Source organism: Cloeon dipterum, chromosome 1 (assembly GCF_949628265.1).
Source record: "Cloeon dipterum chromosome 1, ieCloDipt1.1, whole genome shotgun sequence".
Lineage (NCBI taxonomy): Eukaryota > Metazoa > Arthropoda > Insecta > Ephemeroptera > Baetidae > Cloeon > Cloeon dipterum.
This window is the reverse complement of record NC_088786.1, coordinates 33,600,442-33,627,586: the sequence shown is the minus strand read 5'-3', so window position 1 is coordinate 33,627,586 and position 27,145 is coordinate 33,600,442. Positions and strand designations below refer to the sequence as shown.

The window sequence follows — 27,145 nt, the reverse complement described above, 5'->3', positions numbered from 1 at the left end:
TAATTTAAGCTGATTATTGAATTCCTGAGTCCATTATCCACTTCAAAATAATGACTGTTTTTAGTTTACTCATTGTCAGCATTCAGTCTCATCATCATCATCAAATATAATTGTTTATTGAATCTTAGGTTTTATGTGGAATAAGCAAATCTTATGAGCTTCAAGCATTGATTTTTGCTTTTTTGCTATCAAGATATGACGGTGTTTATTTTCTAGCTACTTAAAGAATTGCACCTAGAAAGCATGAAGTTTTTTTTCATTCTTAATTTTCAAGCGAGCAACATGTCTTCGCTCCTTAATGGAACGACCCAAACAACCCCCAGAAAAACAAGGTACACCACCTGCCAAACAACACGCTATCTTTTTTGTTATTTCTCAGGGCGTTAGCGTCCAGACGGCGGAGATTCGGCTCCAGTTGTCGGAAAAGAGACAAAGAAGTGAAAAGTGCAATTCAGCAGCGGCGGCGGTGGCCACGGGGGGCTGTTCGCCGCCGGGGGAGCGGCGCGCACTCGCTCGGCGGGCGGAGGCGGCGCGCGCGCGCCGCCAGCACGCAGCGCCGCGGCCGCGGAGCCGGCAGTCCGTTTGTGGCCGTCGCAAGTCGTCGTCGCTCGCTACCGCTCTCGCTCTCTCGCCAGTCCGCTCGCTCGTTTCCCAGCAGCCGCAGCCGCCGCCGCCGCCGCAGCAGCCAGCCGTCCTCGTTGCCCCTCGGTCGACAGCAGCCAGTGTTCACCATGAGGGGCGCCACGATCGCCCTGGCCGTCGGCCTCTTCGCGACCGCGTGTCTCGCCCAGCCGGAGGAGAGCCACGGTAACTGGGACCCTGACGATCCAGGTAGGACACTTTCTTTGCGACGCGCAGATTCGGTCGCAAGTAAAGAGCTTGACCACCGCAGGCGGCTCCGTCGTGTATGGCGGTTGATATACTTACTTGAAATTATTTAAATGTTTAATTTAATATGAATCTAAATGAATTGCAGTTTAGTTAGATAGATAATTATTTATAATATTGTAATGTACGGTGAAAATGTGAGAATAATTACGATTTAATTGACACCAACGTGTACATCTATGGAGAATCTTAACCCTTTTTATACACGACGACATTTTATTATTTGTACAGAAAAGATATTGATGGATATCTACTAACTCTTCATCGCAATTTAAACATTTGTCGTTATTTGTCATACCGAAATGAAAACTTTTATTGGTACAAATGAGCAAATGGTAACCACGGAAAGAATTTCTTGTAAACTTTGCTGGAGATAGATAAAAGTGTGGACCAGTTAAATGTTTATTTTTCTAAATTCATGTTATAAACAAAATTTTCGTAGTTTGTTGAGGAAGCAAGAGAACAATTTGATTTTAAATCGATTACATAAGAATCCTGTTTGAATAATTTCAGGAACCAGTCTTGATTTTTATATGCTATCAACACATAGCTTTTTTTAGGGAGCGATACTTGGTATTTTCTAAACTGTTTAGATCATTGAAAGACAAAAGATTCCAAATAGCCTCAGTTGCAGTGAGAGGACAGTTATTAGTTACTGCATTTGAGTTAAAAATAAAAACTTAAAATAGATAATACAGAATAAAATAATCGTAACCATCCTATCTATCATTAATTTTATGTCAATAATAGCGACCGTTACTTTTAGATTATTGTTTTTTACCCAATGTTTACAAAATTTTGCAATACCTATCAACATGTATGATAATCGACTTCCCAATCTTAAGAGTTTGTTCCATAAGATATCCAAAAATTGAATTTGTTATCTTACGATTGTGTTAAAAATTTACAACAACAATTAACTGCTCCGTGAGATAATACATTTTGCTTTGAAAATAAGCAAAACATATATATCCGAATATATCTGATTTTAACCAAATTGCTTGCAACACCAAAGGTTCGCGCACGCATTCATTCACGAGCTGCCTCGCTTCCGCTTTAATTTCCCCGTCGCTCGCAACGCAAACAAAGAGGAAAGTTGAGAGAGCCCGAGGGCGGCGAGCTCATTTCACGTGAAATGCATCAATTTTGTTGCCCTGTTGAGAGCATATTTTTATTGTGTTTCCGAGTGTAAAATTTTATTCTGCCGTAAAATTCCGCACCTTTTCAAACGAATTCGTAGGGTGGCGAGCGGCAACATGGCGCCCCAAGTTTTACACCCCTCCGTCGAATTTTGACGAGTTTAATTGTCAATATATTCATATCAGTTTTATTGCCCGCCGAGGAGAAACGTCCCGGTGCAGGGAAAAATACGCCAGCCTTTTTATTCAAAGTGCCAATATTTCTCGGAGCCGGTGTTATTGCTCTGGATATTTTAACGTTCGTTGCATGCGATGAGTGAGTGAAAATAACGGAAATTTATAAAATACCGTAGAGCAGCTGAAAAGTACATTATGTACGAAAGCGAGCCTCTCAATATCACTAGGTGCTTTTATGAATATTTCATAAATTGGAGCGACGGGCGGAACAAACGTTCCGGTTGTATTCATTTCACCGCGGCGGCAAAAGACGCTTTCCCCCTTCGCCTCCTCCCTCGTCTTTTCATCAATTGGGGAATCCGTCCGACAATTGATCACCGAGAGAAGAAAGAAAGAAAGAAGGAAAACTGGCGCGCACAAGATGAAAATCTGCAGGGAGTCGGCTGGTAATTATTACCCTGGGAAATTAGCCGGTTGGCTCCAGAAGGGAAATACCTAGCGCTCGGCGCGCTGCTCTTCCTTTATTCCGTATTATTATTGCGCGTGAAATTGAGTTTCGCACCGGCGATCATTAAAAATTACGCCGTCCTATGCGAACACGCATAAAACTGACTAACGAGAGGGAGCGGCGTTCTTAATCAAATTATCCCGGCGCAAAAAATGAAATTATAAATGCTAATGAAATGACAAAGTTTGTCTTGCAAGACTTGCGCTCGCGCGCCATCGCCGGGAGAAACTTTTGTAATGGAAAAATAATTGATTGAAAAACGCAATTTCAACCAAGATCAAATAAACTGCATTAAGAATTATGTATATGTACGTGCGCGCTTTTATTACCTCTGCTTTCTTACGCTGTCACGTGGCAAATTGTTTCCAAGTACAACAAGTTTTACATCGGCAACATAAAATGCTATCTCTAAAAAATATATATACTTTCGTTTTATGGCACTCGCACGACAGACGCCGAGTCCAAACAGAAACCAGAGCAGATTTCTCTCTCTCTCTCTCTCTTTCTCCCTCCTTGCTGTTTGCTAATAATCCGGAATTTAGCAGCGAAATACCAACGTACAACTGCCGGGGCAAAAGAAGCAAAGTTTGTTATCAAACTGCCATTCCGCCTTCTCGGAAACATGCTACACACCGGGCCTAGCGCGGCGCAGAATGCAAATACATTATTTTAAAATGCATCACTGCCCGCCTGGTCGTACACTGCGAGTTAATCTTTTGAGGCAGAGAGCGCAAAAAAGGCCACTCACCAGCGATAAGTTTATAAATCCTTGTCGCAAGAAGCCGCCGCCGCCGCTTTTTGTTCCGCAAAGTGCGAGCTGCTAAAAAGCAGCAAGTTTGCAGCGAGCAAAAAGCGGTATGCGGTTTAGTGAAATTGTACCCGGCGAACGGGTCAGCCCGAGTGACGAACTGCGGGCTTAGCCGCCCAGTTTTCCTCGATTGCATTCCGAAACTCGGCATAAACGTGCGTCTACCGAAAAAGTCTGCTCACTAATCGATTCCACGAGCCAACTTCAATCTCGTTAAATGACAAGCCGCTTAGCTATAGCATAATGATGTTTACAGGAGCTGCGCGTTTTTTGATTTTAAATCGGTTATTATGTTTACTGAATTTCAATTTCATCAAGAAACACTATATTTTATCACTATTCCCCAAGAATTAAAAATTCTGTTCATTTGGTTCTGTGAAATTGGATTGAAATCCTTCTAGCGCCTGATTCGATCTCTTCATGAAAGGGAAAATTGAAGCGTGATTTCGATTTTTTAAAGGCTAAAAGGAATCCTTTTTGATCTCTATTATGAAATGCTTAAGATGATGTGAGGTGGATGCAATTGCACGCTCCTTTGAAGATTCTAAGATGACGGGCTGAGCGAGTAGGTAAGCCGATTTAATTGGTTCGCAGAATCTGCTTCAGCGTGATTCATGTGCGGTTAACTATTGATGTCAGCGAATGTCACGAGTTTCTTTTGCAAGCCCGGTGCTTCCGAGAACGCATCCTCTGAGCTATAAAGCGCAACAACAGAAGAGACATTATATGTCTTGGCTGATCCTTTTTAGCATGCATCGAATTTCAGCCGACGTTCATTAAAGCGGGTGAGTTTGTCTCGATAATCACAGTTGGTAAGCGACTCTGCATGCGTCGGAAATTCGTAATCAAAGCGAGGAGGCCTTCCTATACGGAAGACTCGCAATTGATTGACGTCTCTCGTGAAAGAAAGCTCCTTTGTCCGCCAGACAATGAGTCCCTTCACTCTTTTTACTAGCGCGGTGACGGGGGTAAATAAAGAAAACGTAATTTAACTCAAGCAGGCACAAAGAATTCGTCATTTCACGCTTGCGAAGCAGAAAAATTGATCAAACACGCACTCTCGTTACCCGCTGATTAACATCATTTCTTTCGCACAGAAGGTGAACAATGTATTGGAAAATTTCGTGCCAACTTCAATTTTCGGCGGCACGGCAAAAAGTTTGAGTACATATAATATTTGTTGTTCCTCCGCATGTTTCTCGGCAAACCGCGCCACCCCCGTGGCCCACTGAGCGCGTGCCGGTGTTTTCTCTCTTTTTTTCACATTTTGATTGAAGCACTCGGCCGGCAGTTTGTTTGGCCAGCAACGTGTAAATTCGGGCCCGAGTTCCCACGCGGCCGTTGTTCGCTGCCGGCTGCACATAATTTTATGGATGCGCCACCGCGATCGATGCCTTTTTGCAAACATGGCGTGCCCAGAGATGATGCGAACTCACCTGCTCATTTAACAACAAGAGTTAATAATGCAGGTCGACATATCGATTCGAGCATAATTATATGACTTTTCACGCCCCACAACAGCAGCTCGTTAAATTTGAATAGATGAGAAGATAAGCAGTTAATTCACTTTCTGATTGCTATCGTGTTGGTCATTGAAATCAACTTCCGAGCGCTCAAAATTGTTAACTCTTGTACATTGCCTCAATTTTAGTTTTGGGCTGAACTTTGAATTCATGGAAATTTGGGTGAATGGCAAACATTGCTCAATATTGCTCAGCAGGACGCCAACATACAGAAAGGAACCAATTTCTGAATTAATTACAGCATATGTGGTTTCCTCTCTACGATTCAATTTGTTTCTGCGCGAACTCGCAATTTCGCCGATCTGCATGCCACCAATAGCATTTGGACCGCTTTTCGCACGCCTGTTTGATATCCAATTCACGGTTGATCGGCGCTCGCACACAAATGTGCGGAACAAACACATCAGCCGAATTTTATTTGTTTAATGCCGGACGTGCTCAATTAATTTTTAACAAATGGCTGAGCAAAAAAATGGAAAAGCAAACGTGCCAGAGGAAAATCGATCTGCCACACAGAACTAATGACTGTTTGCCCAAACCAAGCAACCACTTCAAAGCGAGGGGAAGGCGGCAGAACGTGTGTTCACATTATAATAACCGCTGTTGTGTATTGTATCTAACTGCCTCATAAACTATTTGTGCAGCTGATTACAGCAACTTGACTGCTAATTATTTTTTGTTGGTTTCCTGAAAGGACATTATTTATTAGAGGGGTAGTTTTAAAAACAGCAATTCAAAAGAAATCAATCTTTTTTAACCTTTTTTATTTGTGCATGCTAAAAATATAATAATTCTATCATCGATTGGCATAAAAATCAGATTTTTAATCTAGATCAGCGCCGTCCTTTGCAAGCGCATAATTTCTCTACGACGAATAATCTGAAGTACCGCTGCAAAACCAATTTAATTCATCGAGATGCGGGAGCTTTGAATATTCAATTATCGTTAGAACTCTTCTCTTACGCTCCAAGCAGTCGCTTTCAGATCAGGAGTAATTTAAAAACATGGCTGCATTCTGTATAACGAGTTGCGGAAGACTCTATTTGCAGGCGCGGAATCGTCGGGCGTGCGAGAGAGAGAGAGAGAAGGGAGAAAGAGCAGGGAGGCGGAGGCAGGGAGCGAGATCCACTGCACGGCTGAGTGCTCGAGTGACCTTATTATTGCCGTAGAGAGTTCAACAATAAGTTTCCAGTCATTAAATCAGACGCTCACATAAGTTTGTCAGGACGGCGCCCGCCGTAATATCACTTTTGCTGCAATACTGCACACACGCCACTGTGTGTTGAGCGGCAGCGCCGTTTCATTTGACGTGTGAATAATACAAAGTCGTTAAAACAAAGCTCGCCGCGTTCGCCAGCAATTCAACCAGCTGCGTTGGATGAAAAGGTGCCTTTAATCGCCGGCCGAAGCGCTTAATTGAATTTTAATTCGTGAAATTGGCACTAAAAATCCAGCTGCCCATCTCTAATTACGCAAATACATATACATATGTGCGAGCAGAGAGTGCATCGACGACATAAAGCACGCCAGACTGAATACTCACCGACATAATGTAAAATGGGAATAAAGTGCGCTCAGTTTGTGACCTTTGAAAGGGACGTGTCAAATAGTCACAATAAATTTAATTTTTTAAGCAGAAAAATGAGCAGACATAACTACTGAGAAGTAAATTGAATTCGTTTAAATAAATATTTCATTTCTAAATAATTTTTTTTATTAAGATAGAAATAAATGAATGAATTATTATTTATTAGACACTAAAAGTGTAAAGCAGACAAGATAAAAATGAATATCACCTCTCTCTGCTCTCTTTTGCTTTGGAGACAGCTAGGGTAAAATTGTTCTTATCGCAGTCAAGGAAAAGATAGAAATTAATATGTTTTTCAAAGAATTTGCACTCACAATCTTCACTTGCGCAGGAGTGATTTCTTACAGATTGAAAAGTAACACCAGTGACAAGCATAGTCAGAACTTAATTTAAATTTATATGACAATTTCTGAGAAGAAAATTTATTAACAAATAACTCTGATATGACATTCTTTTACCCCCCGTGGTCTATTCTCAGAACCACTGTTTCTGCAATATTGCTTTTACACTTTATTGAAAATAAAAATTTTCCCCTCCATTCAGTACAGAATGACCGTCTTTCACGTCCCTCCAACCTGCCCAGCATTAAACAGGTCGACTTTTGCACGCTCGCTTTAATCTGCAGTGGTGGATGGGTCAGAATATATATTTTATGTATGCGCGATGATGGAAATGCATGCAAAAACGCTGTGCTATGACGCACTCTTTTCAGCATAATTTCCCGTCTGGAGTTGATATCTTATCACGGAGACGAGATCAACAGCGATGAAACCGCTGCCAAATTATTGTGCAGATAAAAGTGGCTAGAACAGCACGCGCGGCGTTGGAATGAGACCATCATCCAGATTAAAAAGAGCTCTTTTGCTATTGAGTTTTTGTGCGCGCGGAACAAATCAAAGGGCTGCAGAAGCAATTCCAGCATGCAAATTGCAGGAAAAAGAAGGCTGTACTTTGTTTTAGAGGCGGCAGTTTCCACTCTGCAAATTCAGTTTCATCGGTGCGAATGTAGGGCAATTTAACTCTGTTCGCTGTGACGGCAGCGGATCCGCGTGCAAAGTGATATTTTGATATGCTTTGAATTTATCTCGCTCCGCTGGTAACATATATAGAAATATCGCCTTTCTGCCGGCTGCTCAATAAATCTCTATTTCCTGTTCAGTTTATGGACGATTATTTTGGCTTCCACTGTGCGCTACTTCCAGGCAGCACAAAGAAGCACTTGCTGTTTATTTGATATTTGCAACACGGCATTCCCTTCTGCGAAACAAGCTCCGACTCGCAGCGGCAAAGCTTCCTTACGTCCCAGTACAATTGCGGTCTTGTCTGCCCCTTTGTGAATCGACTTTCTCATTATCGAACGGCGATGGACTTAGTTGTCGCAGCTTGTGCAGAAAAAGCAGTGAGAAAGAGAGAGAGAGAGAGCACGCCAAATGGCGAATCAGGGCTCAAGGCTGGCGAGCCGCGTTTTGTTTTGAGCCGGGGAAATTGAATGCGCGCCGACTGCAAATAGGTCAGAGGCGAGCCGAAGGCAGGGAGGCTGCCGTGCCCTTTCTTTCGCCAGAGTCGAGGCAGGCAGGGCGACGCTTTGCTAGTAATTTTGCTCAAGTAGATTCGCACACACAGCGACACAATTGGTATGTGTCGGGCGAGGCGCGCCAAACAAACAACCCATCTCCTTAAATGCACGGCGGCAGGCACTTGAGAGCTCGGATGAGTAAGCAAAGATTACTGTCGGCTAAACGTCATGAATACCGTAGCAGCACCGCACAATGAGCGCCGAGATGGGCCTGTTTTGTGTGATTAAAATAATGCCAAACAGCAGACGCTCGGCGTGCACGCACACTAGTTTCCGTCTGCGAAATGGGTGCACCAAAGTTTCTCGGAATATCTCGCACGCGCCTTTGTTCCGGCCGAAATAAACGCTTTTTGCCCGCTGCGACTAAATGCCGGCGGCGCAAACTTTTGCCGCCAGATTTGCCAGCGCCCCGGAATTATTTACGAAATGCATAATCCCCTGCTTTTTTCGCCGGTTCAGAGTCGCCGGCTGAGAGAGAGAGAGCTAAAGAAAGTGAGATAGAGAGAGAAAGAGAGAGGCGAATTAGTTTGTTTCGAGCCTTCGCTCTCCGCCCACCGGACCGATCGCAGCAGACAATGGTGGTTCTGCTTTTTGCTGATCTGCGCCGTGGCCACCGATTCCGGCTAATCCACTTTGGGCCGAGCAGACTGGCCTGACGTGATCGCTCTATCTTTCAGCGGCCAGACGTGCCAATGTCACTCGCTCCCCGCTCCGAGTGGCCTGTCAATTAGGCCGTCGAACCGCGAAAATCATGCGGGAAAATGTTCAATTTTGAATTATGAGAGCGTATCGTTTCCTCATTTTCACGTGCCGGGATGATCAAGGAGGAAAGAGCAGTATAAAAAGAGTCGTGTCATTGACGCTCTCTCACGTTCGCAGGCAACTGCCTCACGGAAATTGCTTTCCCACTGAAAATGAATTCCGTCAAATGTTGCCTCTCGCTTTTCCGCCGTATCTGCCTAAAATAGCGCGCCGTGCCAAGGTGTCCGTTGTGGTTGCGAGCGACGCTACCCTTCCTCCGTCGCTTTTAATGCACGTACGTATACTCACGCCCGCGCTCACCTTGATTCGGAAAATGGAGCCGTGTCATTTGCACGCCACGCTCCTCTAAAAAGCGAGATTTCTCGCTCGCTCGCTGCCGACGACGACAATCACGCTATCCCTTTTCTGTCACGACTCTGCCATTGATTTTGAGCCGAGCAGCTTTTAGTTTCATTGATGAGAGAGCCCACCCAACCCCAAAATTGAACGGCCTGCCGCTACTGTAAAATTGAGATAAAACACAGGCGATGGAGCCGTTTTGTTGAACAAATAATGCTCGCATTTGTGTAAAACATTTATTCTGACAGAATCAAATTTTGATAATTCAAAGCCTAATTGAAATTCCGAGAGATGAATGCTGTTGAAAGCAATTATTATCGGAAAAACGATTAACCGAACACAAAGGAGAACAATTTTCGCGTCGATTGTGTCGATTGCTTTCCAACTTTGTCCATTCGGAGCCATCACAGCTGTTTGCCCCGAATTCAATCGGCGTGGGAGCGCAAAACGCGGAAGAAAAACAAGTCCCCGCGGTGGAGGAGGCCAAAGTTGCAGTAATGACTCCCAAGTGCTTCCATGCAAGAGCACGCTAGTTGAAACCTGCCCGCGGCAGAATAACAAACGTAAATACACGGTCGTCGGAAGACAAAAGAGGAGCTAGCAGGAGTGGCGGCGGTTTCAAAGTGGTTTACGCGCTTCGCCCCCGCGAGGAGAAAAAAATAAACGCCTCCTTTGTTTGTGTGTATACGCGCGCGCGTGTGTGTGTGGGAGAAAATGCGGACGGAATCTGCGAGACAGGACCAAGACTCATCTCGCTGGCAGAAGCGTAATCCGCGTTCTGAAAAGCGTCCACTAACAATGCGAGAGAGAGACGAAAGAAGAAAGTATAGGCGTGTTGAAAAGCTTTGCGGGCCTAATTCTGTTAGCCGTCTCAATTAATGCGGGTATGAATGTGCTCGCTCAAAATGTGCGCCAACGACGAGAAGCAGGAAAAATTCTCTTCATCCAGACAACAGACGTTGTGCTTCCGGCGTAAAATAATAGACGGCCATCTCGCCGGTATGAGTGAGGAAAATCCTTTTCATTGCTAAATTAGTTCCAAGTGGTTTCTTCCCCCTGCGATAGTTGGCTGGATAATAATGAATGCATTGTTTTTGCTAAATACTTAATTTTAAAATAAATAATAGAAAATAGTTCGTCTGGATTAAGCATTACAAAATAACATGAAAATTATCGAAGCAAACAATTTTTTACCATCTCAAATAATCCGAGATCTATAATTTGCTAATGGCCACGATCAGGGAAGTAAAAACCGGCAGCTCAGCTGTTTTCCCCCTTCTGCAAATTAAACTGTTTTCTTCTCAAGATGCTTGCGGAGGCGTGCACAAAATCAGCCGCTTTTTAACGCGCAGGGAGCAATTAGCCTAATGGTTTGAGCGCCAACTTTTGTCTCTCGAAGGATGAGCAGACAGCTATATTTTGTATGCAGAGTGACGCGTCTACACAAGTGCTTTTCGCTGCCACGCCCTATCATTAGGCTTGTCAACTGGTGCTCCTTTTTCCGTGATATATCGTTCGTTCGGCCAGTTGCATTAATTGTGTCCATTTGAATGCGTCGTGCAGCGGCAGACCGGTCTGCGTCCCGGCTGAATAGAATGCTAAAACTGTGGCGGCGCGGCACCCGGCGCTGCCGCACGCTTTAATTGGATTGCTGCTCTTTGTGATTTCGGCTCTCCGCCGGCGAGAACACGCCGCGCGTGGTCTCAACCAAATCTATGATGATGGGCTGTGACACGGAATTATGCTGCAGAACGTCGGCTCACTGCAAAATTGAAGAGGGTGCCTGCCGCCGGAGCAATCTTTTAAAAAGGTGCGGGAACTGCCGCTGTGCACTCTCGCGCGGAGTGGAAAATCGCGTTCTGAGGTAAAAAGGAAAAATTGTGTCGACTTTTTTTAATATTCGTTCACACACTTTTTGGGGAGGTAAAATTGTATAAATGTGCTGATTTACTTTGAAAATTATTTTAAAATGAATTCGAATCAGTTGTTAAGTCTAGTTCAAGACATTATTTAAATTTACTTTTAAGAGGATAAGATGATAGTAATTAATAAATCAAGTCAGTTAAATTCAATTTTAGAACAATTTAAATAAAATAAATATCAATGGTTATTTTTTTAGGATAAACAGAGCAACAGAGACAAATGTAAATGATAAATTTTGAATGTGTTCTGTTTAAATTTTTGTCCAACCGTTTACTTTTATCTGTATGTCCAGACCTTGAACTTGAAAGCATATTTCTATAATATATCTTTGCTCTTTCAATAATTGCCTATGTCTCTTTGCAAAGCAACGAGAAAACTCTTCCATGTAAATTTTAATAGAACTACCTGGAGCCGGTCGCATTCGAGTTGGATTGAAGAAACTTTGCGTTCAAACTTGTTTACTCTTATAATTACTGGCATGCCGGTTGGCTTTCCTTGCTGTGCGCGAATTGCACTCAGTCCAATTGGCTTCTTGCGTGCCAGGCTCGTGTATTACAGAGTGGAACCATTTGTCCCACAGCAGCAGCATTTCCATATACGCGCGCGTCTCGGCGGCTCTCCTACCGAGCGAAATGAAATTTTCATTTACCCCGGGCGGTAGCAGCAGTGGCAGCGGCAGGCCGGTCGGCCTGCACGGACGTTTCAGCTGGGAGCACTTTGCCTGCATTTTTTCTCATCAAAATTTAAGCTCGGCCCGGCAGGCCAGCGACTCTCTTTACCTTTGTTATTGTTTTGGCAATGCACACCCGTAGCCGCCCGCTCGCCCGCTCTTTTCGCACCTGCCGCCGCCCATTGTGCCGCCGGTCATTGTGTAATTATAACCAAATATTGCCGCACAATGGAGACGTATTTGCCGCCGTTTACGCCCGTTTTAATTCACAAACTCAGCACGTGCAGTGCGTTGTTTTAACTTCATTCCGCCCGCACACACACACACACACACACACGCACTGCCCCCGCGCTTAATATTTAATGGCGTCGAGCGCCTGCGAGCGGGCACGTATGCAACCCGCTGCTCCGACGCCGGCTGCGCGTTGCATACCCACTCACCTACTGGCAGCCAGTATCGGCACGTTTCCCTAACTGATTCCGCTCTTTGATCACCGGAGAAACTTCTTCCAGATTCAATCCGCCTGATTTCGTTTCCCGGGAATCAATTTTACTCGAGCGGAGCGCGCTTTCCGCGTTTTCGCCTCGGTGTTGCTAATGGGATTCCCTTTTGACAAAGTGAATAACTGCACGCAGTTATTGGAGCGTTAGTTGTTGTTTGAGCACCGCTTCACAAGCATAATCACCGCGGAGGGCTTCTCAAGGTGCAAAGTTCACTCGGTAATCAGCTTGTTGAGCTGGAACGCGGCTGCAGGTGTCGCAAATTCTGACCTCACAGAGCGACGTTAGTTTTTGAGCGATTCCGATTAGGCAGACAGCCTCTGCGGAGTTTGGCCTCGACCTCGATTTCAGCACCCAGCGGCTGTTTATAATATATCACGTTCATTGGCCAGCGTTAGGGCTTAATTACGATTGAGCCGGTAATGATGTCATCAAGCGGCGCGTTCTGATTTCCAGCTGCAGCCGAGGGGGCCCGGCTTTCTCCCTAGGCTGCTATATGCATGTCTCACATTTATTACCACTGCCGTGCCTCCAGGAAGCACAGGCTTTATTCCTTTCTCGCTCGGATGTCAAACTGTCCGTGTGTGAGTGCGATGTCCAGCCTTCCAACTCCGACTCACCGGGCTCTCTCTCTCTCTCTCTCTCTCTCTCTCTCTCTCTCTCTCTCTCTCTCGCTCCTCTTCTCGGCCTGACCGCAAACCTCGTACTGCACGGCAGCAGAATTATAATTGCCCAACACTTTGAATAATTTAAAGCAGCCTCCTGTTCTAGCTCTGAGCAGCGGTTGTGCACTCGGCCAAGCGACACTCGCCGTGTATTTGGAATAATGTGTGCGACGTTTCTTCAATGCCGCAGGGAATAAAATTTCGGGATTTAACGCTCACCCGTGCAATTTGGCCGCACGCTTTCCTCTTTTAATTTTTAACGCTAATCCATTTTAATCGGGTGAATTTGTGTGTGCAAAATCCGCAGACACTCGGCCGGCGTGAATTAGATTCCAGTGGTTTTGTGGCAGTGGCTCACTTTTATTATCAATTTTAGAGCACGCTTGCACAATGCCGTCATGTGGTTAAAGAGACCTATGGTTCTGTTAATATCAGAGTATTGACATCCACAGAAATGGTGTTTTATGCTGGCGTTGATTAAATTCCGAAAAACTTTTGAGTTGGAAATGTGAAAATGACAAATTTTTTGTCAAAGCTAATAATCAAATTTACCCGTGCCGATTTAGAATTATTTAAAAAAATGTTTGATTAAGTGTTTAGGAGTATTATTAGCATTGAGATCGAATAAAAATAATATTCCTTCAAATTTCTAAATTGCATGCACAATTTTACAGTCGTGAAACCCAATGCTATGTATACAAATCTCAAGAGACTTAAAAACCTCTTGTGCAGAATTTTTAATAAGCAAAGCCATTAAAATCTGCTGAAATTGACGGCTCTGCTAAACACGAGAGAGGAGCATTGTGAACAATTAGAGCCAGAGGCATTCAGTGTGCCATTAGGCTGGCGTATCGGTTGCTATCAGATTTCCAGCGGTTGCAGGAATATCATCAAACCGTGATACGGCGTGGAGAAGCACGCACCAGTGGTGGCGGCTGCCGCGTCGCACGAGCTATTGTTGTTAAAACAGGCGCACACTCACTCGAAGTCGCACAGACGTAAAATATTATCTTTGTTCTGGCCGGCGCCGCACGGTTTTGTATTACGTTTGTTTGCTTCTCATTACCGCTTTGAGTAGCGGAGCTGTATGGCAGTAGTGCGCGCTCTGGAGATGATGATGATGATGATACCCTTGCCTAATGAGATGGAGAGACTGCTGGCCAGTAATGATGGACACAGTCTGCCCCTTTAGCAGCGGGTTTTGTGCGTGTGACTGTGTGTATAATGGATTAGAAGCGAGCCAGCCACCCTGCTCGCCCCAAATCCGCACCGCCGCTGCAGCAGCCGAGCGAGCACCTACGAGGGCACGCTGCCGTCTGTCCGTCGTCCCCTACCCTGCTGAGTTTTTACCGTTTTGCCTCATTAAGGATTGTTATCTACATTCTGCAGGCGTTTTATGCTAATTTGGCAACGGTGTGAGCTTTGAGTTCGGCGCCGCCACCCTAATTTCTTTTGATCACAATTTAGCGGCTTGCCTGGGTCAATTATGCCAGACTACATACTAACGGCACTGTTTATCTATGCCTGAATGCGAGTGCGAATTTTAACTATTGCCTGCTGCTGCTGCGAACTTTGCTACTTGCTCTGCACGCGAATGTGGGATTAATTTTCCCCGGCATTTTGGTCCCACGGGCATGGTGGGATTGAAGCAACAGCGAGACTCAGTTAGAGAGTACATTTTAACCTCAAAATTACTAAAACCTTTTTTTCTAAATTCCCTCTGTTGTGAGTTTGCATTTAAATATTCATGCTGAAATATTCCAAATGCTTAATGTAATTGATTATGGATTATTATTTATGTTTAAACAAGTGCAATCTCAGAGCTTTAAAATAAATGTAAAATTTTAATAGATTTTTTCTTTAAAGCCTGGACAACTATCTTATCCAGACATTTCAGATGTTTGTTCGAACCAAATCATATCTTATTGTGTAGTTATTGCGATGTCTTTTCATTAATTTGCACCATTCTTCAAGATGCTTCTTTTGAAATAAGAATCAAAGCAAAGGTATTTGATTTGGACAAAATCTCCTTTCTGGTTCTCGCCTCTTGCTGCTGTTTCGTTTCAATTTGTTCCGGGAATAAATGGCTGCCCACGAAAGTCGAGGCTCGCGCTCAAATTGAAATTATTCCGCGCCGAAAATGAAGGCGCGCTCGACTGGACCGAATAAATATCAAGGTTGAGCACACCGCGGATCGTTGCGGTGCGCCTAGCCTCCGCCCACATTTCCATTGAAAATGAGATTCTTCGGTTGATATTTAATCAGATACGAAATTGAAATAGTAGAGCGCTTTCCGCAAAACAAACAAGAAATTGGAGTTTGGCATCGATTTATTTTGTGCCGCTGAGCAAAAATTCGCATGCGGGACGGGAGCAAGCAAGCAGAGCCGTGGAAACGCGAATGCGGCAATAACTGCCATCAAGTTTTGCTCTTTCGCCGCGTCGATGGGGTCACGTGTGGAGGCGGCGGCGAAAAAATAATAAGCCATAAATTACCTGCCGATTTTCGGCAGTCGAACAAGTTTCTGTTTTTATTTAAGATATCAAATATCTGAAACATCGATTATTGATTTCCGGTCGGGCGCGTTGGTGAGATAAAAATCGCCCTGGGGACAACTTTATTTGGCGCACACGTGAAATATCATAGGACGCTGCCATAACATTTGCTTAACCTGCGTAAATATTGATTCTGTGCAAAAAGCAATCATCGGTAGGCAAGGCAGTCGTAAAGCCTTTTGCCCAACGATTATTTGTTCTCGGCTGATTAATGCCGCGGAGCAATCGCAAAAATTTCTGCCAACTGTCTAGCGTATTTGCTTCGACCGAGATTCTCTTCACTTGCTATCAAAAAACTCCGTCTGATATAATTTTTTTTCAATGCTTTTCTTTGAAGGAAAGGAGGACGTATTTAAAGGCACCAGTTTATATTGCAGCCTCTTAAATGCCATTAATAAATATCCTAAAATTACTGATTTTGTTTTTCCTGGAAATGAAATCGTTGAAAAAATTGTAATTTTCATACAGTTATGGCAAGCATCAATCCACGTGGTAGCTAATGAAATAATTCATCAACGGTGGCGAGGCTGCAGCGGCCGGGAGCCTGAAAACCTATTTTCATTATTCCGGCCGTGGAGGAGAGAGAAATAGCAGTTTAATTACATTTCGCAGAAAGAGAGAGAGAGAGAGAGAGAGAGAGAGAGAGAGAGAGAGAGAGGGGGGCGGTGGAGGATGAAGAAAAAGCAGGAAGGGAAGAGCTAATGAATCCAACCGCTCGGCCATTTATCTTTCATATAAGAGGTTAAAAAGAGATTAATCTTGTGATTTCTCGGGCCTGTACACTACAGCTGAGGCTGCGATGGCGGCAGATGTACACACGGCACAAACCCTCAGACTGCCTTCCTTCCTTCCGGTCTACGCCGCCCTGAGAAAGATAGGCCCAGCGCCGCGTTTAATTGAGAAATAATCATTTGGCCGGCTACGTCTGCTTGCTTGCTAACGATTTATTATCGTGCCGACGAGAGAGAGAGAGAGCTGCGCCGAGCAGAATATAGCCTCAATTATGGACGTGCGGCTTGAGGGTGAATCTCTTGCACGAACGCCGGCTTGACCGGAGGCCCAAATTGTTTCTCCGCGCAGCGAGGGAGAGCACGAGAACGCGCGCGGCAATTGTTCCTCGTTTTGCGCGCGTGGATCGGAGTTATGGCTGGGATTTCCATTACACAATGCTCCCAGCAAATGCCTTTCAAATTGCGTGTGAAGCAGCGAACAAAGAGAGAGAGAGATGACTCCAGTCAAAAAAAAAATGTTCACTATATGGTTGCCACTTTCAGTTTTTTTTTAGAAAACGACTACAACTGTTATCAAATAAATACACCACAAAATAATGTTACTGATTGGAATCGATTACATTGCGGATATTGGAGGTTTATTTTACAATACAAGATACGAAAGCAGCAATTAGGCAGGCTTGGAAGTTGATAGCGTATAGCTGTTGTTATTATTGGGGAGTTTAACGCGAACAGGCACGCGTGCCAAAGTCGAGTAGGCTTGAGCTAATTGCTTCATTAGTTTACGAATATTTGTGCCGCATATTTCCCATCGACATGCAAACAGTGCATTAAATTGCTGTGTATTTTTCCGGCCAAACTGCAGCGCACTGTTGACGTCATTAGAAGGAGCAGCAACTCGTCTGTGCACTGCTGCTACACTTCTTCTGCCTCATCCGTGCAACTTCAAACGCATTCAAATTTCAAACCATGCATGTGTTTGACGTTACCCAACATGACGGTGCAGATCAAAGGCAGCCGCTCAAAGGGAATAAAAAAATCGCGCGCAGGCATTTTTCTACATCTTATTTCGCCCTTCCGCTTTACCAACGCACTGAGCAGAAGGCGGTTGCTTGGTTTGTTTATTTGTTTATTTATTTATTTACCCCCGTACGCATGCATTTTTTTCTTCCCTTTTGCTGCTCCTCGCATATGGAATTAGTTTACGCCCGAATTAATCCGTCGGCAGAGCGGCCCGGTCGATTTGCACATTTGCATAATTCATGCCGCGCGCAGCCGGCCGGTTTTGAACATTTGCAGCCGCGGCAATTAGCGTCTCGAGAGCTCATTTGAATGGCGACTAATGAAGAAAGCATTCTTCAGCTTTTTGTCATTTCCAAAGAGAATTTGATATCCTGCTTGGATTTGCAGCGGCGGAAACGGAACGGCTAGAGGCAGGGACACTCTACAACAGCAGCTTAGCACTAATGAGCCCAAAGCACTCGTTCCTCTCTCGTGTCCCACGGCTGGTGTGCCGTGGCCTCGTTCGCCCGACCAAACATCCAACCAACCAACCAACCAACCAACCAGCCGAGCGGCGAACGCTGCGCAAAAGAAGCATCGCTTGAAAGATTTAAACCTCCAGGACCCAACTTCGCCGCTGCTTTAATTCGTGCGGCTAATGATAGGCTCGCCGCCAGTGCATGTTTGAACAGGCTCCGAAAAGACGCATCGCGCGGTTAATTAGATCAATATTTGACTTATTTATTCAGCATCCGTTGCTGCGGCGGGAAGATTAGTCGCCACTGGCCATAATCGAGTTTTGAGAGCAGCTTCGCTCTTGTCGCTTTCAGCCTGCAGGAAAGTCCGCCGCTGTGCAATCTCCGGCCGTCGAATAATACTACTTTTTTCGTGTTTATTCAAATGACCAGAGAGCAAAATGGCCTTTTACGAGCGTCAAAGAACACCGCATGAAACGTTGCCAGTCGATCTCATTAAATTGTACCAATCAGACCGTCCGCCACATCTGACTGACCCGTCGCCGCTCGCTTTTCACTTGAATAAATAAAACAGGCGGCAACAGTCAGAGGAACGGAAGAGCAGGGTCGAAGGTGTGACACACGCGCCGACCACTTGACCCGAAACTTGTTTGCAAAGTGCGACAGTCTGCGCTCGGTGTAAATCGAATGATGCGACCGCCATCAAATTTAATGCGATGAGTTTTGCATCCTTTCAGCCGCACGTTCCACTTATTGCCATCTCTTTTGATTGAAAATTTCTCGAAATCACTTTCAAAGTCCAGTGATTTTCCAGGTGATTTCAGAGAACTAAATGATTTCGATTTTATTATTTATTCATCACTTGACGGCCAAATACATTCAATACACTTCTTAAAACAGACATATCCATTGCCAAACCAAAACATCAAACCCCTTGCAAAGGTGCGCATTGTATTTAATTGCGATGCAATTACGTTTCAAAACTAATACAGCATTTTATTAACCAATCTCATTTGCTGCGTGGTATCAAAGCCCATTAGAAGAAAATTGACATCAAATTGTGCTGTTACACTCTGGATTGTTATTTCATTTCAATAAATCTTCTTACATTGCGCCAAGAAAGATTTATCAAATCTGCAGAAAAATATTGGCGCCGCATTGGCTTCACTGTCCAAAGAAAATCCAACGTAATAAGGGACACCCTCCTGCCATTCGTAATAATAATTGAAGTACGGGGTGCTGTCATAGAAGTAACCGTTGTTCTCCTCTGAGTTGCTACACCAATACTTAATACCTTGATCATTGGCGTAAAACTCATCCAAAAGAACTGAACCAAGCACTGCGAACGGATATTAAATTTTCATTCGTGAAGTAAAAATAATGGTTTTAGTTTTTTTTCTAATAAATATTTAAAACAATCTCAATATTATTCAAACTTCTATTTTACCTTGCTTCCTCAGCATGGATTCTTTTTCATCTATGAGGTATTTGCTTGCATTTCGCAAATATGCACTTAAGGTTCTCAAAGTATCTGATATATACTGATCAGCTGTAGGGAGACTTCCATTCGCCCTCGCACACTTGCCAGCAGCAACCAACGGAGGATAGCGCTTAGTGAGGAGTATGTTATTTTAACATGAATAACATTAAAATCGTTGTTTACGCATACATCCTTTTTGTCGATGACTTTATTGACAATAACATCTTCTACAAGAGTTGGAAGAAAATTTGCTACTAAAAATTAAAAGCTTTAAATAACTCACCGATTTAATATTGTATATTTACTTATATCCAAGCAAGCATCTTTTAAAGTCAAACTTTTTGGTCGCAAATATCGATAGATGCACCGTGAACTGTAATTTAATTTTCAAATTATGACCAGAATTTATTATTTCATAGTACTGAATTTATTTTGTATTTTAATATACCTAACTACTTCCTCAGTAAATGAGAGATTATCCACATATTCTACATAGCTCTTAATATCCGAGTTGACGGGAACTAGATCAACCAACATATTGATTAGTGCTCCTTAATCGTGTAATAGTGCAAAAAGGTTGAGCGATATGTTCACAGCTAACCTTTGCCATATTCATATATTTGGTCACGAATCATTTGTTCAATGTCGCTTTCCGATTTACTAGTGGTGATAGCAAGTTCTCTTCTATCAAAAATGTTGTCTAGGTTTCTATTCCAGAATTTTTCCAATGAAGCTGACTTTTTGGTAAAACATTTCATGAAATTGAACACAAAAAGGCATTCATCTTGACTCTTGTTGAACTGGTCTGAAGATGATTAAAAATTTTATGCAAATAACAGATTGGAAAACAGAAAACAATTATTAACCCAGCATCTGGTTGCATTCCCAAAACCTGTCGAGGGCCTCATTAACCAAGAGTGCCGACTTCCAATCTTCTTCCTTTTGCTGTTCCATCAACAGCATTTTCAGTGCATCCAGGTTGTTGGATGCTTTTTTAAATAGCTTTGTAGGATATTTTTTCAGTAAGGTACTGAAATCTGCAATATAAATATTTACACATTTATTTAACAATGCCACACTCCACTATCTATACCTTGAACTAGTGTAGACACTTTCACCCTTCCTATAGCCTTCACTACTGCGTCCTCCCAAATTTTACCACTCTCATAGATCTGAATAATTCATTCGTTGCTTTTAAAATTAATAATTAGGATAATTATTAATTATTAGTGTACCAATCCTAGCATTTCCGCCAAGCACGTCATGCAACACTTAAATTCGAAATGTTGGAAACGTAGTAAATATATGGAAGGATCTAAATCAAGTGACACCCCCCTTGGCAAGTGGTCTTCAGATTTTGATGAAATTCGGTGGAGATGTTGCCCTAGGGGACCTAAGTTGAACCCTAAAATATTAGGTGAAAATTCCAAAAATTGCCCATTTTACAGGGGTTCAAAATTTGAGATTTTTGAAAAAGGTGATGTTTTCGGCGATTTGTAACTTTGACTCTGTTTGTAGTAAACACAAAAATTTTGTATCCAAAATGATCTACGTTTAACGCCAAACAACTTCCCCAAGATAAAAAACTTCGTAGGTCAAAAGTCAAGGTCACTAAATTGGGGTCAAACTTTTCGAAAAAATCCCACATACCCTAGTACATAAAATTTTGAAAATTCAAAATAGCCAAAATGTGCCTCATATCCATGGTAACAACATATAAAAAATTGGCGAGACTTATTTTTTTCTTTTTCAAGATATTTTGAATTGAGTGTTAAAAATCGATGTTTCCGGGTCTTTTGATCGCAAATAAAAACACGTTTTCCGCTTAATCTCAGCTTCTATGGGTCCGATTCAGAAAAACCGCACACCATTTGATACGTAATGACCTCCCCTAGGTAATGCAAGTGATCATAAGGGTGTCCACCCCCTTCAAACCCTTAACCACCCCCTGGAAATCCGAAAAAAAATATTTTTTCATATACTTACTATCTAAATCGATTAATTAAGCAAAATACTAATCAAACATGTTATAAAAATAATTAAAATATTAAATATTTTCATTTTCTTTGTAGAAATACCTTCAAAAAAGTAAAATCGCTAATAATAAAAATTATTTAAGTTTATTTTAAATATACAATTAAATTGTGTATAGTTTATTCAAAACAACTTAATTTTTTATATTTATTAAGAATTTTAAAATATATTTTATATTCTAAATTGTTCTTTTATTATTATAAATAAATGCAACCATTAGCAACAATGTTTGAAAACACTCAATTTTTACCAAATGCCAATGGTTAAACAATTACTAATAGTTGTATTTATTTATAATAATAAAATAAACACTGTAGAATAGAAAATATATTCAAAAATTCATTGTAAAAATATAAAATTCAGTCATTTTGAATAAACAAAAAACGCAAAATTATTATATATTTAAAATAAACTTATATAACTTTTTATGAGCAATTTTACTTTTTTGAAGGTATTTCTACAAAGAAAATGAAACTATTTAATATTTTAATTATTTTTATAACATGTTTGATTAGTATTTTGCTTAATTAATCGATTTAGATAGTAAATATATGAAAAAATATTTTTTCGGATTTCCAGGGGGTGGTTAAGGGTTCGAAGGGGGTGGACACCCTTATGATCACTTGCATTACCTAGGGGAGGTCATTACGTATCAAATGGTGTGCGGTTTTTCTGAATCGGACCCATAGAAGCTGAGATTAAGCGGAAAACGTGTTTTTATTTGCGATCAAAAGACCCGGAAACATCGATTTTTAACACTCAATTCAAAATATCTTGAAAAAGAAAAAAATAAGTCTCGCCAATTTTTTATATGTTGTTACCATGGATATGAGGCACATTTTGGCTATTTTGAATTTTCAAAATTTTATGTACTAGGGTATGTGGGATTTTTTCGAAAAGTTTGACCCCAATTTAGTGACCTTGACTTTTGACCTACGAAGTTTTTTATCTTGGGGAAGTTGTTTGGCGTTAAACGTAGATCATTTTGGATACAAAATTTTTGTGTTTACTACAAACAGAGTCAAAGTTACAAATCGCCGAAAACATCACCTTTTTCAAAAATCTCAAATTTTGAACCCCTGTAAAATGGGCAATTTTTGGAATTTTCACCTAATATTTTAGGGTTCAACTTAGGTCCCCTAGGGCAACATCTCCACCGAATTTCATCAAAATCTGAAGACCACTTGCCAAGGGGGGTGTCACTTGATTTAGATCCTTCCATATAAAATTGAAGAAAATACTTTCATTTTGTATGAGAAAGATATCAGGTCGGTGGTGTTAAACTTATCGATGTCACCTGAATGGTGGATTGAGCAATAAAATCAATAAATATTTTGCAATTATTACGGTTAGAAATTCTGTGCGTTAATTTGCATTCATTGAAGACCTCTTGGAGGTGGGATTCGGCCTTCACGCGAACCTTTAAAAAATAATTGCATTAATTGCTTTAATGCGAATACTTGTTCTACCGTGCAAATGGGTCGATGCCACATATTACAATCATCAATGCCTAGAGTTGGTCCTTCAGCCTCTGAATTCCGTGCAATAACACAGTATTTTGTGGCTGGTTGAGGGGGTGTACCTAGAAGAATTTAAAACACACAAACATCAATAAAATTTTTATAAAGGACGCGAAAGTCCATTCTAAATACCTTCATAATAAGAGTAGACCGTTCGGTTGTTGAGGTTAACACTTGGTTTTAAAAAGTCTTTGAATTCAGCTGAGCACCATCTGACAAGAAAATTAGCGTGAAAATTAGGGTTGTGAAAAAATCAGTTACCGGTATCTTTCATTCTCGCATCCCATATTGGTACCTGAAGTCCAGTAAACTGAACCAGGCTCCAAAATGCTATTCATGCACTGTAATTTCTCATAGGATTGAACAGACACGAGATGCATTCCCAGAGAACAGCAAAAATCAAGGGCAGCTTTCCAATGCATCTTAATCAAGAATGCAATATTAATTATTCAATAAATGTTAAAAAAACATCAATTAACCTCTTGCTTTGCTTTTAAATAGCGAACTCCACACGATGTCACCCAGTCACCCAAGAGATGAGCCTCTGTAAAATAAAAAGTTTACAGTATAATTAGGTAAAATGAAAATTTGCTGTAAATAAATGCCGCAAAAAATGCAGGCCTCTGATCATAAGAGTTTAATCAGTTCAATAAGAATATTAAACTTACTTAGAATCATTCGGCTACCATTATCGTATTTTGCAGCATATTCCACCTACACGAGGAGATTAAAATAATAATTTAAATATTGCAAAGGATTTTACCATAACTTTGCAGTAGTTTAGGTCTGTGCAATACGGTAAATCACAAGTGTCGGTGGCATTCTATTATTTTGAAATATTTATTATTTTGAACTATATTATCTGAAAATATATAGCAACCTTTATTTCAAAATCAGAAACTATTTCTTCCACCTTTTTGCCTTCTCTCTGGCAGGCGAAATTAGCACTTTTCGACGAACATTGCATTTGCCGCACGCCAAACGGCGTTCCGGCCTTCGTGTACTGCCGGTCGACGACCAAACACGAGCCATCGTCACGCGGGTTCACCATGTCCCAGAATTTGCCTTGCGAATCCCACGGGCCCACATCGTCGTGCATACAGAAGCGGTACTGGCCAGCGCATCCTTGCCGAGTGGCCGCCGTCCAGAAACTCGTCTTCACCAACTCACGATCTTCGGTTGAATTACCTATTTTATGAAATTGATGAGACAAAATTTTAGACCGAAATATTGAGGTCGCGTTTAGAAGCACGAATTTCAGAAGGCCGAAAGTGTACATTTTTATACACCAAAAGCAGTCGGCCTTCTGCATTTTTGGCAAAAAAAAAAATCACGCAATTATTTAAGCATACCGGGATAGATAAAGATTTTGATGGCAGCAATGTTGAGTGCGGTAAGAAACTCATCTGTGACTCTAATAGGCTTCATTCCCATGCTGCAACACAACTTAATGTTCTCTGTCCAGGTTACCTTTAAATTGGAGCAATGTGAATGTTTGAATTGATGCTTCAGTAATAATAAAGGTCACCTTTTGGTATCCAAATACGTATGAAGTAAAAGAAAACCTGTTAATCCCAAAATCTCTTTGCCACTCCGCCCAAATACCGTTCACCTTGCCTCCTTTGCGGACATATTTTAACTGGCTCTAATTAGCATCGAAATAAATCTTTACGGTTTATCTTTCCACTTGGGTCCATTGTGTCCTTCACCCGGTAAATAGTAAAACGTTTTTGTTCAGCAAAGAAAATAAAATATTAATCTCACATTTTTTATTTCGCACGATTTAAAGCAAGAGACCGCTTTACATTTGTACTGAAAGAGTTGGATTGTAATATTGTGTTTGTCTGTATTTTTCATTTAAAGTATACTTCGCAGAAAAAGTAGTTAGGATCGGCGCATTCCATGCGGACGAGTGTCTTGGTCATCATAGAGAGCGCAAGACACCTTTCCTTACGAGAGATTTCGGCGGGGAGGTCGAAAGCTGTGTTGTTGATGCGGGTCTTGCTGCCCGCGCACCACGAGTACGCCGCGTTTCCGCAGTTTTTCCCTTCGGCCATTCCACTCGTCCATATGAAAAAGTATTCTATAATTACTGTCAATTAAAATCACTGAAAATTTGAACAGCTCACTCTGGTTCTTTTGCTGCTCTAATGTCATATGTTCCAAGTTGGGTACAAGACAATTCAAATTTTTTTCACCCTCTTCCACCGTCACCAGTTGCATTTTCCGTTTGGCACACGTGAGAATGGCGTCAGCAAAACGCACCTGCGCATACGAACTCGTTCTCAAATTAAAAAAAAATGATAAATTTAATTTGAAATTTGTCATGACATGGATAAATTAATTGAATATTAGAAACGCACTTGATTGTGACTGCTGTAGAACAAGCGGCCGCATTTGTAAAACACGTCTCCAAGTTCAGCATTTTTCGAAATGAACGCAGAAAGGGCAGCTAAATTAATTAATGAACTCAATATTTATTAAAAGTTTAGGATAATAAAAATATCAACAAACAATCGGCCATAACTGACGTGAAATCTACAGAATTCAATGAATTATTTGTATGCTTATTAGAGCTTCTTCAGTTTTTTTCCGAATAGTTACCCTCTGTTAATGCGGAACTTAGGAAAGTCTGTGATTATGTATAGATAGTGTAGGTTGCATATTATTTTGCTGTACGTATATTGAATACTCTGAGTCTGGAATCGTGCACGGAGCAATCACCTGTTGTACATTTTTGCAGCTTTGGTGCCTTCGTGGACGATGCCGCATGCTAGTCGTAGTGATTTTTAAGAGAAAAGATTGCCAAATAAATATTTACCATTGGTTGCAAGAAGGAGAAGCAAATAATTAAAACTACCAGTGAAAGCATAGCTGCCCATGTGCCACTGATCACTGATTGTGAGGCTGCTTTCAGTTCGAATTAGCTTGACGATCTGTTTCATTTTACTGAAAGTGTTTCCCTTCTTTTATTTCCGCTTAACTGTTTCAACAAGCAGGATGCGCTGCTAATGCTCTGCCTGTAGCTTGTGTTTTCTGTTTTACGTCTCAACATCTGTTAGGTTCAAAATTTAATCATGTTTTAATGTTTATTTATTTATTTCCTATAAAATACCTAAATATACATAATTTAATTTATAAATTAATACCCATTATTACCAGTTCTGCAAAATATTTAACTTCAAAAGTAAAACAATCGATCAGTATATAAGGTAGAGTACATTTCAACTTCCACGTGAATTACTGCTTACAGTCAAAGTAGTAATGACAAGCAGATGTGATGATGTTTGGTGTATGATTAAAATTTGTTGATTCTCTTTTGCGCAGTTTTACTAGTCTTTTGGTAGAACTTGAATTACTTTTGAGCGTTTCTAACTTTTTGAAAATTCGTTTTATGCGGATATACGCATATTTGCATGTCAATACTTTGTTGCCAATCAGTTTACTACATTTTACCCGAAGCAAAATTTATCAACAATTTATTATAAATAAAAAACGGCTACCACAATAATAATCAACTAGAAAATTAAAAAATGCATATATGATGTATTTCAAATGAAATGTAGCATCAATATATTCCGCTTAGACGTTTTTTACAGGAATTTGTTTGTTCTTGTGATCTGATAAGCCTTCAAGGCTTATTTTGACGTATTTTTAGAACCTCATCCCTGTAAATAATCTGGCTTAACAAATTAAAATTTTATCTGAATCTGATGGAAAATTCTTCGGACACTTAAAATAAATGATAAATTTGAATAAGAAAATTCGTAATATATTGATCAGAATTTAAGGGAATTTCAACTCCATACAGCTTTACAGCTGTTTTTAATTTGCCATGCCACTCTAGAGATTTTTACCATGTAAAATTTGGTCTATGGCTCTTGCTTGCCAGATTTTGAAATAACGGAAATGAATGGTGCAATAACTATACCATCGGTCTATCGCGTGCGTCAGCCATATCCCACACGTCATTGGAAAACTGCAGGAACTAGAAACACTGGCACATCATTAGTAAAGTTTCCACTGTATTTCGCAATTCGCTCGCTTTCAGGGTGTTCTAGATTTCGTGCAATGACTTTGTTTTCACCTTGGTATCACTTTGCCAAGGTTAAATTTTGGCTCTGAGCTCTGATTACAAATATGAAATTAATAAGAAGCAAAAAGTTCCATAAAATTTTATCGGCCAAGACTGGAAGTAAACGCTCGGTGATTAAAAGACACATATTTACGCGATATAGAGTCGGATGATACTTTCAACGAGTTTTTAATTACAATAATGTC

At 41.5% G+C, this 27,145-nt stretch overlaps 2 protein-coding genes across 7 annotated transcripts in view; one reads left to right on the top strand and one right to left on the bottom strand.

The window, feature by feature from the left end:
- Nucleotides 1-592: 592 nt before the first annotated feature.
- Nucleotides 593-27,145, top strand: part of LOC135948590 (nephrin-like) — a 174,761-nt gene continuing 148,208 nt past the window's right edge. For 4 of the 6 annotated variants that reach the window (XM_065497939.1, XM_065497938.1, XM_065497940.1 and 1 more), the window contains exon 1: nt 593-831. In XM_065497939.1, the coding sequence (XP_065354011.1) occupies nt 732-831 (100 nt within the window). In that variant the 5' untranslated portion in view covers nt 593-731. The remainder of the gene's footprint in view (nt 832-27,145) is intronic. The other 2 variants (XM_065497942.1, XM_065497937.1) reach the window with 1 other exon arrangement.
- On the bottom strand, nt 18,705-25,814 carry LOC135934038 (uncharacterized). Its single transcript, XM_065475542.1, has 29 exons — nt 25,686-25,814; nt 25,557-25,637; nt 25,469-25,496; nt 25,379-25,402; nt 25,228-25,316; nt 24,994-25,129; nt 24,733-24,947; nt 24,629-24,676; nt 24,537-24,567; nt 24,393-24,484; nt 24,217-24,334; nt 23,745-24,052; nt 23,628-23,687; nt 23,533-23,578; nt 23,344-23,408; nt 23,126-23,286; nt 22,997-23,076; nt 22,814-22,926; nt 22,692-22,764; nt 22,586-22,641; nt 20,546-20,581; nt 20,404-20,482; nt 20,177-20,347; nt 19,912-20,115; nt 19,759-19,831; nt 19,616-19,683; nt 19,500-19,564; nt 19,278-19,440; nt 18,705-19,169 (listed from the first exon to the last, which is right to left on the bottom strand). Exons 1-29 carry the CDS (start codon nt 25,734-25,736, stop codon nt 18,922-18,924), a joined length of 2,982 nt encoding a protein of 993 aa, XP_065331614.1. The 5' UTR covers nt 25,737-25,814; the 3' UTR covers nt 18,705-18,921.